Source organism: Tupaia chinensis, unplaced genomic scaffold, assembly GCF_000334495.1.
Source record: "Tupaia chinensis unplaced genomic scaffold, TupChi_1.0 Scaffold147038_1, whole genome shotgun sequence".
Taxonomy (NCBI): domain Eukaryota; kingdom Metazoa; phylum Chordata; class Mammalia; order Scandentia; family Tupaiidae; genus Tupaia; species Tupaia belangeri.
Genome location: NW_006206889.1, coordinates 2,184,834 through 2,195,852, shown reverse-complemented (window position 1 = coordinate 2,195,852; position 11,019 = coordinate 2,184,834). Strand labels below are relative to the sequence as shown.

The window sequence follows — 11,019 nt, the reverse complement described above, 5'->3', positions numbered from 1 at the left end:
TTTTTGTGGGGCGGCGACCGCAGGCGGCTGGGGAGCGAACCGAAAGTGGAGGTTGCCGTCAGCCTTGACACCACCAAAGCCCTGACCGCAGCCATGGCAGCGCGCGCACAGCAAGATCGCAGGGTCACGCAGAAACCTGCGCAGTAGCTGCCCACTGACCACGCCCGTGGGCAGGGCCGCGCCTGCGCAGAGACGCTGGGTCGAAAAGCCCCGCGATCCGCCCCGGGCATGGTCCTATTCCACAAGGGCGCCGGTGGGCAGGGCCGCGCCTGCGCAGAGCCCTCTGAACCTCCCTGCACTGCAGGGCGCTATCCCAGGAGCTAGCCGACCTGCGCACGGTCAAGTGTAGATCCCGGCACTGACTCCTCCTTTCTAGCAATAGGGCTTCCCGACACCCCTGCCTGGGATCCCGGTGATCTTCAGAGCCTGCTCGTTGGCGGTGGGCACCTCAATCAGTGCCTTGGGGCCGGCCTCCTGTTCTTTGGGAATGGCTCCAAGTGACCCACAGTGGCCTGAGCAGGACCACTGCTCTAGTGACCTCGACGCTAGGCAGTTTTAACTTCCTGGATTAGGTCCCTTCCCTTCTGGATTTTGCTGATTGCACTGCGATGTAATTGCTGTTCCCCTAGAGGCTCAAATCCGGTTAGTTTTGGGCCAAGAACAGCCACAGATTTCTAGTTGTTGTTCTGTGTACGGCTGTTACAGATCCTATATGTAGAACTGTCAAGGCACTGCAAAATGGGGATACTGCGAGAATCTTTCAGATGCCAGCTGGAACTCTTCCATTAAGAAAAAAGGCCCGTTTGGGAAGGTCGAGAGGAATGGCTCTTTTTTCCCTTGATCTACCAGTTCCCAAACTATCATACCCAGATTTTTGGAATAAGTTGAATGCCACTGCCGGAGGATGCTGGGCCTCTGCAATTGAAGTCTGAGCCCAGGGCTGTTATATTTCAGCCCCAGGCTACTATTGTCCTCACTGATAGCCAAACTGTTCATTATTAAGACTTCTGTTCATTTCTGGGAGGTAACAGGAATTAGAATAACAAACTTGGGATACTTGTAACTTTTGAGTTTGGAAGGTTTCACTGTGCTAATTCCTGGACCCCCACCCCTTACTTTCCCACTTCCACAGATGGGCTCAAAGGAGCTGTTCTAAAGGTTTTCCCACTGCCAAGCTCCCAGTAGGGATGGGTTAGCTCCCTCCCTTCCCTTTTATCCAAAATACCAGCTGTTATAGAGTGATGACACTAAACTCCACTCTCTGAGGAAGGAAATGCTAAAATGAAGGTTCTGATCTAGTAGGTCTGGGGGTCAGGGTCCTGCCTCTATTGAGTGTCCAGGGGCTGTTGCAGCCAGCCTGCACAGGAGGCTGGTACCCCCAGCCATCCTCACCCCAGGGCGTCTGCTCAGCTGTGCACACATGGCACCACGTGGGTGGGGGTAAGGATAGGAGAACATAGAAAATCCTATTTAGGATAGGAAGAGCTAATGATTCTATTTTCCAATCTAAGTCACACATAGAAGCATTGTTTTGGAACAAAACAGGTGCTGTCGGGGGCCCAAGCTCTTTGTAGATCTGAGCTCAGCCAGGCGTGGAGATTGAGCACTCCCAGGTCACAGGGTACCTGCCTGTCTGATGGTGGTGGTGCCGGCAGTGCACAGGGATCACTGCTATCCACTGTCATGCGCAACATTTGCACAGCACTGAAGCACTGTGCTGTGTCCCCCCCTCCCCCCTGGGAGGCCATGTTACCAGGAAGACCAGGCACCCTGGCTGCAATGGAGAAGCAGGCCTCGGCACTCTCACGATGCCCCTTCCTGAGGGCACCACGAGCAGGAGTTCTTCCCATCAAGAGCAGGTGCAGCAGGTCTGCATGAGCTCACTAGGACAGGCCAGCCCTGGCTCCCAGGCTCCAGAGCATCAGTACCACCCCCTTACTCTGTGAAGGCACCGATTACAGGGCAAGGGCCTGCTGGACCACAGGACACCCTGCCCTCCTGGCCTGTTCCACTAGGTCAGAGGAGCAGGTGGGCAGGCAGGCATCCCAACCCCTGAATGACACTGAGCTTCCCAATCCTGTGGTATATACAAATGTTTTTAATCCATTGTAGACTTAATCCTCACATTTTAGGAAATCCCATTTTTTATAACTAAATTCATCATATGAACTTTAAAAAATATAAATACTCTCAGAGAAAGTTCATGAGCCCACAACATGGACCTGTTCACCTCTCTCAACAATGTGTCCAACAGCAGACACCTCCCCATCTGTCAGGGAGCAAGAACCCATACTGTCTGTCTCCTGGGCCTAGTGCGAAGCACCTGCCAGCCCCAGGCACTGATGACATCAGTCCTGGCAGGTTGCGTGCTGGGTCTTAAAGGAGAAGTCACCTCCCGGGCCCCTCCTATTTCCTGGGCCCTGGTGGTGTGAGGGTCCTGTCCCCTTGGCACTCTAGGCCAGCAACTCTTCTTCCTCTCCATCTGTGCCTCCCCTGAGCAGATGTAGACTGTCATCATCAGAAGTCTCTGTTTCCTCTTCACTGTCCAGCCCTTCTGAGGGGCGTTTCATGCCCCGTTGCTTGGAAAGTGCCAAGGCATACTGAATGTTGTAGCGGTTCCAATCACAGCTGTTAACAACACAAAGGATCAGGTCAGTGCAAGAGCAACTGCTTCAATGTCATATCAGCACCCCAACCCACCATGCATCCAGCCACTTTCTCCATAACCCTGAGAAAAGTCAGCATGGAGACCAGCAGTTAGTGTAATGGCTCTACCGCTGAACTCCAATGTAAATGTAGTCGACTATGGTTTGAGTCCCGGACCCGGTGGCTTAAACTCACAAGGGGGCGTGTGAGATCCCAAGATGAATGGAGGAGGAGTGGTAGCAACATAGCTATCCCCCCTGGGAGGTGATTTCTCGTTTTCTATCTCTCTTTCTGGCGTGCGCACACGCCCTATAGCAAAAAAAAAAAAAAAAAAGAAAAGAAAAAGAAAAAAACAAAACAACAACAAACCTCTCCAAAAAATAAAAAGAAAAACCAGCATGGATGGCCCATGGTTTGGCCCAGCCCCCACTTCACTACTAATTTGTTTCCTTGTCTTTTCCCTCTCAGCAATCCGATGCCTACCTGAGCTCGCCTAGAGCAACAACCAGAACCCAATTGCTAAACCCAACTTCTGGTACATCCTCCCCAGATGCCTGCAACTGGAACTTCCACCAAACAGCTGAGGAAAGGACTGCTGCAGAGCTGCAGGGATGTTTCAGAGCAGAAGAGGCTCTGTGACCCAGTGAAGTTTCCCATGTTACCAAACAAGAGAGAAAGCACACCATGGTTTTGCACAGGAAGCAATGTAGTACGGTGGCACAAAGGGCAAAGGATTAGAAAGAAACAGGAACAGCAAGCCAGTGTGTCTGCAGCTGGTGGTGTGACTGCACAGGATCCACCGATGAGGGACATGGAGGCCAGCCACACCCAGACAAGGCAAGAGCCCACTAGAAAAGGAAGTCTGATGTGTGACACCTCATGCCAACTCCCCAAACCTCAAGCAACACAGAGTATAGCTAACAGAAGACGGCAGCCTTTCTCAGTTAAGCATTGAGAGCTCGCTCTCCCAGGGCAGATGGCAGTGCTCCCACCAGCCCGCTTTCCCACAGGGCAGCCAGGACGCTCAGGGAAGCACAGGAAAGGCTTTCTCTAGTCTAACCAGGGACCAGCACAAGGACAGATGAGGGGAGCATGGGGTTGCTCCATGTCCAGATTCAGGCCTTAGCCTGTGGACTCTGGACAGAACAGGGGACAGGACTGAGAAGAGACCTCTCAGGAGCGAAGCTGGCACAGCTGGTAACTGATCTTTGACAAGAGGGAAGTAGGCCTTCAAGAGGCCACACTATGAGGTCTTTATGGTGTGGACACTGCTGGGGATGGAAAGTCCAAGAACCATAAATCACTCCCACACCAGCAGGACTGCACAGGTGCCTAAACTGTCTAATGCTATCATTATGATCCCCATTTTCCTGCCAAGGAAACAAGCTCAGAGCTGTTACACCCCAGGGAATCCAGATTGCCTGGGCCCAAGGTCCTGTGATGACTCCACTGTGTATGCAAGCAATATGCAAATCTGGGAAAGACTTGCCTGGACCTAAGAACCTGCCGTGAGGTTGAAAGATGCTTTTTTTAAAAAAAGAATTAATTTATTATTATTTTATAAATCTGTCCAGAGAGAGACAGAGAAAGAAAATAAGCTGCCAGGTCTGGGACTCAAACCGTAATTGACCATGAGTCCAGCGCCATAACCACCTGCCAGCCCTGAGGGTAAAAGATTCTAAAAGCACCTTGGCACAGACCACCCCTTGCTGTCTGGCTACTGCAAGTAAGCAGCATTTCCTTCCTTTTAGCACAAAGCCATGTACGATGCTGGGCAACCAAGTACCACCTGAGGGTGGCCAGGCGGATCTAACTCCCCAGCAGGTGAGAGAGCAGGCACTCCAACACCAGAACCTTCTGTCCCCACATCGGATGACATGGGGAGCAAGTCCCATGGGACATCAGCATAAACTAACCCTCCCTACCAGCACCCTAGCCCACCCAGCACCCCACAGCCACACATACAGTTTAGAAATGTCATCCAAGTGCCGCTGGATGCTCTTCTGAAGGAACTGGACCACTGGCAGCAGCTTCCCTGCTCTGCAAGAGACTTCAGTGACTGGCAGTCCTTAAAACACTACCCACAGCCACAGCCCATCCTGTGTTTGCATGAGGAACCGTGGGTGGACCTTGTACCTGGCCTTCAGCTTCTGGCCATGCAACAGGAGCAGCTTCTGAGTCCACATTAGGTAGAATTCCAGGTGGCGAGACACCTCAAAGGAGGAAGCTAAAAACTCGAGCACTTTCTCTACATACAACTCAGGGAGGGAGGAGCTGACGACTTCAACTGCAAAAGAAGAAAAATGTGCTTACTTCATAGAGAATCAGCTTAGGAGGAAGTACAGTGCCACCTGGTACCCTCCTGCATCTGCCCAACCAGCAAGCAGGTTAGAGGCGGTGTCTCCACCACAACACTCACTCTCATCCTTGGGTACCGACTCTAGGACCTCCTGCACCAGCTTCTTCTCGTTGAGCCTCAAAGCCATAAGGATGGCTCTGGTGAATGCCTGCTGGCGCAGTGCCTCACGGATCTGCCCAGGGGTGATACTGGTGTCCAGTTCAAAAGGGTCAAACAGCATCTGGGCATCCAGGGAGTAGATTAGGAGCCCCTCCGTAGTGGTAGCAGCCCAGCAGCGCCCTGGGGGAGGAAGCAGAAAAGCCATCTCCTAACGCTGAAGCTCATTTTTTCTTAAGACAGGAAAGGTCTTACATACGTTCCCATGGTCCATAAGAGGAAAGTATGACCTGGGACATCTTCCCTTTACCCCACCTGTCTCTGGACCTTCCTCATGGACACTCTCCAAGAGCTGTTCTACGTAAATAAGGTAGTTGGTGTATGTGTTTGCTTTTCCCCTCTTCTCGCCCCCGGAGCCAGCGTGCAGCTCTGGCTCTGCAGGCCATAACATCTCTGCTGCAGGTCAGCACTAGTCCTACTTTTTGACTTAGTCCCTGCTGGAGACTGCTGCTGACAACACAATGTATGAACCCAACAGGCTACGCAAGCCCTGGCACACCCTCCTCGCTGTGGACAGGGGTTGGGGCAGAGTCTGGACTCCAGCAGTGGCCTCCAGGACATCCCCTCTGACACATATGAAGGGTGCTCTGGGAGCCATATGCAGGGCAAGTGCCAACTGGCCGTTTCCAAGCCCATTTCCAAACTCGGTGTGTCTGAAGTTGGGCGATTTCATAGCCATCTGTTCTCTAGGACCAGAGTGACCCCGTGCCAGCAAGGTTCACAGTGTCGCACTCTTAACCCCAGGGGATAGAGCATGGCCCAGAGTTCATTGGCAGCTCTGTGACCTCAGAGCAGAGGCCTCAATGCCCATCAGGACCAACTACTGCTTGGGCTCACCAGTGGGAGAGAAGCGAAGTGAGGTCACCCTGATTTCAGGTTTGAAGTGCCGAGAACTCATGTCGCCTGAGGAAAAAAGAAACAATGACAATTAATTACTAGGCAGCACACCCAGGCTGTTCACCTGATGACAGAAAACCACCGTGCAGATCCTCCCCTGGCAGGAGCCCTTGACGGGCAGCACCTCTGCTCCTGGGCCCTGCACAAGGATGAGGCAAGAAGCTACCCTCCCACTCTGCCTGCCTATGTGACAGGTAAACCCCACACAGGGGCTGTAGAGGCTGTTTCACGGGTGCTGCGCAGTAGACCAGTCCTTGAGGCAGACACTACCCAGGGCATCAGTACCGGTCACAAAGCAGGTGGCTGCTCCAGGAAGGCCTCCCATCCAGGTGGCTGCACAGAGGGGTACTCAGGTTTTCCAGCTGGTGGACTATCAACCCAGGATCCAAGCGGTCCCAAGTTTCCAGAATGCCTGTCTTTCCACCCTGTCTCTGTGAGGTACATGCACTCCTCGTGCCTATGGGCCGTAAGCACCACCCACATCAGCGACAATCCTCCTTGTGCATGGGATGGCTAAAAGTGGACACCTGGCCCCTGGGAGCACACAGACAGGGCCCAGCAGGACAGGGAGGTCACAAGCAACAGCCAATGTCTCCTGCCTGAAGGACACCCTGGGGTCAAGCCAAGTGGCGTAGTGCAGTAGCACTGACTTCATACATTGTAGCCCTATCAAGGGGCAAAGGAGCTGTCACCCAAAAGGAGCCAGGGTGTCCATTATACCTGTGTGTGGGGGCCCCGGAAGGCACCTCTGCTCACCTTTCCTCACTCCTGGCAATGGTATCGCAACTCCATCCTCCTCCCCCGCATCTTGATCAATCAAGGCCAGGTTGCCAAACTCTGTCATTTTTCTTCTGTTTAAAAACTCCTAGAATATCAAAAGCCATGGATACCACAACTTTGAGGATGGCCTCCCCTCTTACCCTCATCTCCCTTCCTCGCTCACATGCCACCAACACTGAACAGGCTCCCACTCCTATTTGGAATGAGGACAGGACCCACAGATCCTGAGAACAAAGGGACAGGGTCCGGTAGTGCGTAAGGGGTGCTCAGGCCATCTATGAACCTTTCTGTAGAGCCTGCTGCAGATGGCACGGTGCAGCCGCCAGCCAGAGCAGAGGCCCGAAGCCCTGCAAATGCCACTCAGTGCTGATGTGCACCACCACCACGGGATTAGGACTGTCACTCACAATGGGGTGATGACCCATCCAGAAAATGCCAAGGGCTCTCCTCCAGGGAAACTTTGGAGGACTGTGGGTTCTGACCTTTATAGGGAGTGGCAGGGCCCACCCATGCTCAGGCCAAGAGAGCAGCCTGGGTACAAGCAGAACTGTCCTTTATAGGCCTCAAACATCAACCCCAAGCCTGGGCATGCAGAGATGCCCATGCCCACCCATAATCCCCACTTCCTGCATTTATAGATCAAGGACAACAGAGACTGGGGCCTGGGAAGTGAGGGCCCAATTCTGGAGCCTGGTAGGCTGAACTTGTATTTGAAGCAGCACCTTGCCCAGCAGCCTTGCTCACCTCCATGGCATCCAGAGAAAGGTTGCAAGAGATCTCAAACTTCTTCATGAGGATCTGCTCCCGGACGTGGTAAATGCACACAAACTTGGACATGCCTCCTGCCAGGATGCTCTGGCCATCAGCAGAGTAGCACAGGGTGGTAAAGGCCCTGAGGAAGAGGGGATAGGTGGACTGGGCACGGCCACCAAGGACCTGCAGCATATGGGCTCTTCCAAAACCAGTGTCAGGATGTAAAGATCCCACACCAGCACTCTGTAAGGTTCACTGTCCAAACCTAAACAAGACATTTAAAGCCCATGACCTCCCATGGTACAAGCCCCACCCCACTTCCCTACCCAAAGCCGACACGCACTTCCCCTTCGCTGAGTGTTTGGCTGTAATCTTGTCCAGCTCTTTCCTGCCCGTCTTGAGGTCGTGCCTGCCCTCAATGGAGCCCGTCTGCACGGCATTCTCAGGGTCCCAGAAGGTGATCTGTGAGTTCAGTGTGGCCACAGCCAGCTCGGCGCCATCAGGACGGTAAGTCACAGCCAGAGCTAAGCAGAAATGGCAATTCAGGTCTGGAAGGACCCCAGGCCCCGGTGGACAGGCCACCCACTGCAGTGAACCAGGCCACATCCAGCAGATATGAGGAAACTCCTCCCAGGAGAAGCTCCAGCCCCTGTGTGTGAGGAAAGCCATGCATTCTACAGCCAAGAGCAATTCAATACCAGCCTCGGCAGATGTAGAGCATGGCGGGGTCCAGGAGGGGCCCAGCACCCACAAACGCTCAGTTGAGGGGTAGGTGAGGCTGAAGAGGTGAGCCGCACACAAGACAAACATCCTAAGGGGAAGTGCAAGACAACCAGGAACACAGAGCCCTTGCAGAGACACAGGACACAAGCGCCAAGCCTAGACCAAAGCTATGAGGGGATGCTGCAGAGAACCACCAGCCCTGGGTTGGCAAACTTTCTATATGGGGCTAGATGGTGGACAGCTTGTCTTCACAGGCTGCGTGGTCCTACATGTATGTGCTGTAACGTGACAATAGTCACAAGACAGCACACGAGCCCAGGCTGCATCCTAGGAAACTCCATTACAAAGATGGGGGATGGGGGACAGGGGCCCATCTGGCCTGGGGGCCATGGTTCGCAAACCCTGGACCAACCTTAGGGAGAACCTATAGTCCAATCACGGGAGAGGCCACAGGGCAGGTAGATTTCCAGTCTCCAGGCCACTGATAGCTAGCGTGTCCTCCTGGTGCCATAACACCAGCTGAACACTGGCCACTTATCAGGAATAACAGTTACACTCATGGACAACCCCAGAAACCAGCAAGAGTCCTGCATCCTCACCAGGGCCATCCTTCCCTATGCCTTGTTTTCTGACAGACAACTCTAGGGCTCCAGTCAGGTGCTGTGCAGCACTGGGCTGAATGCCAACCTGCTTGGGCCCCTAGGCACCCAATCTCAGGTGGTAACATGCTGGCAAGACTGGATTAGTACCCTTTTCCCCATCCACCAGGTTTGCATCTAATACCCAACTAAGAACAGGATGGAGGGATGCAGGAAAGACTGGAGCTGAACAATGGCAAGACAGCAGGACTGGTTGCAGGCTGTGCCTGCCTCAGCCACACTGCTGGGCTCACCGTCAGAGGTCAGGGCCAGAGTCTCTTTGGTCCTCCAGCTGTCAAACATGTCCCACAGGCGCACTGTCCTGTCCCAGGATGCACTAGCCAGGATGGACTTCATTGGGCTGAAGCACAGGCCACTGATGGGCCCCTCGTGGCCAGATATAACCTGCAACAGGGAAGAGGAAAGGAGGTGAAACAAGACAGAAAATCACCCCTGGTTCTTGAAGCTCCATGCTAGACACACATGTACAGAGGATGTGGCCTTTGACACCTGCCTCCTGAGCATCCAGGCTTGGGACCAAGCTCTGTCTCTCTACATTGCTGAGGAGAACAAGGGCACCAGGCCAGAAGCTGCTGTAAATGGCACTGCTTATTTCCAGGTGTAATCCTGGCTCCCCCTTTTCTCAACCAGGGCCAATGCACCTGGCCTCATACACAGATGATACTAGGATGACATTACGCCCCCTCTGCCCTCCCCACAAGGCCCATAGCCCGGCCTGAAAGCACAGCTGCACTGGACATGCCACGCTTACATCCAAGAGCCTGCCTGTCTGCATGGACCACACGAAGATCTCAAAGGAGTCCTGAGCCCCAGCAGCAACGACCTCCCCGCTTGTGTCCACAGCCACGCAGGAGAACTGGGTGGGGCGTGGGGACGTGAAGGTGCGGAAGTTTCGGTACCTGGCGGAGGTAAAGACTGAGGTCAGCACCACCCCACAGCCTCACCCTCTGCCTACACCACCCTTCTGCCATGTGTCTCCTGCATGAGCTAGAGCCCTGGACTGCAGGAGAGAGCCCTCACCTATGAAGATCAAAGGCCCGCACGGTCCCATCCATGGACGAGGTCACGATGACGTACCCAGTAGCAGTAAAGGTCACACCAGTCACCCCACTTGAGTGCTCCGTGAAAGTGACAAAGCAGAAGCCACTCAGGGTGTTCCACACCTTGACCTGTGGCAAAAGTGCAAGAGAGGAGGGTACAAACCCTTTCCCACGGCCATAGCCGTCCTGGCTGCCTGGGTCTGACACATAAGCCACTCTGAGCAGGTGCAGATGCCTCCCCAGGCCATCTACCCCTTGCTCCACCTGCCACCTTGAGAAGTAGGGCCAAGGCAGGCAAGGGCAGACAATAGGCAGGTGTCTATCTCAGGCACACAGCAGGCACCAGCTGCTGGCAGTCACCATGAAGTAGACAGAAGATGACAGGCACCTGCACACAGCTAAGCCATCTCCAGTCAGATCCCAGCAAAATTAAATGCATCATTCCAGGAGCCCAGACAAGTCCAGGGAGCCAGGAAACCTCGGCTGAGTCCCCCTCCCCCAAGAGCCCAGCTACTACCACTGTGCTCCCGAGCCGTACCTTGCCGTCGTCCCCACCGGTGGCGATATACTGCCCATCAGGAGAGTAGGCCAGCGTCACCATGCTGTTGAAGTGACCCTGCTGCTTGAGCACATACGACTCGCTCTGCCACTCCCACACCAGCAGCTGGCCCAGGCCTGCAGGCAGAAAGCGGCTGCATACCTGCTCACAACACTCCGGCTCAGTCCAGCCCAGGCCCCACCTCCCTACCCAACCAGGCCAGGAGAGGGACAGGCTCAGCAGACCCCAGGGCACAGAGGCCTGGCTGCCTGAGGAGCCTGCCAGGACCAGGTCAAGTGCTCCTTCAAGAAACTGGGCAAGACAGTGCCTCAAGCAAGAAATGACAACAGGGTTTCCAGCTCAAAACAATTACCAGGGATGCTTCTCTGACTTCCCACACATAGGCCACTTAAGGGATCTGCTCAGAGCCTGCTCAGAACAGGCCTTTGGAGGCCTAGCCCCTCTGCT

The 11,019-nt window shown here is 54.2% G+C and overlaps 2 protein-coding genes across 2 annotated transcripts in view; both read right to left on the bottom strand.

Moving 5' to 3' along the window:
- The window catches only part of GATD3 (glutamine amidotransferase class 1 domain containing 3), a gene marked incomplete in the record, with an annotated part of 13,535 nt that extends 13,372 nt beyond the window's left edge, over window positions 1-163 (bottom strand). The window contains 1 exon segment of the mRNA XM_027768660.1: window positions 19-163. Within this exon segment, the coding sequence (XP_027624461.1) occupies window positions 19-95 (77 nt within the window).
- Window positions 164-2,078: 1,915 nt separating this feature from the next.
- The window catches only part of PWP2 (PWP2 small subunit processome component), a 17,963-nt gene continuing 9,022 nt past the window's right edge, over window positions 2,079-11,019 (bottom strand). The window contains exons 10-21 of the mRNA XM_006169450.2: window positions 10,552-10,688; window positions 9,994-10,142; window positions 9,725-9,872; window positions 9,207-9,357; window positions 7,935-8,115; window positions 7,583-7,730; window positions 6,815-6,923; window positions 5,999-6,064; window positions 5,066-5,284; window positions 4,783-4,933; window positions 4,612-4,686; window positions 2,079-2,628 (exon numbers count right to left, since the gene is read on the bottom strand). Of these exons, the coding sequence (XP_006169512.1) occupies window positions 2,454-2,628; window positions 4,612-4,686; window positions 4,783-4,933; window positions 5,066-5,284; window positions 5,999-6,064; window positions 6,815-6,923; window positions 7,583-7,730; window positions 7,935-8,115; window positions 9,207-9,357; window positions 9,725-9,872; window positions 9,994-10,142; window positions 10,552-10,688 (1,709 nt within the window). The 3' untranslated portion in view covers window positions 2,079-2,453. The remainder of the gene's footprint in view (window positions 2,629-4,611; window positions 4,687-4,782; window positions 4,934-5,065; window positions 5,285-5,998; window positions 6,065-6,814; window positions 6,924-7,582; window positions 7,731-7,934; window positions 8,116-9,206; window positions 9,358-9,724; window positions 9,873-9,993; window positions 10,143-10,551; window positions 10,689-11,019) is intronic.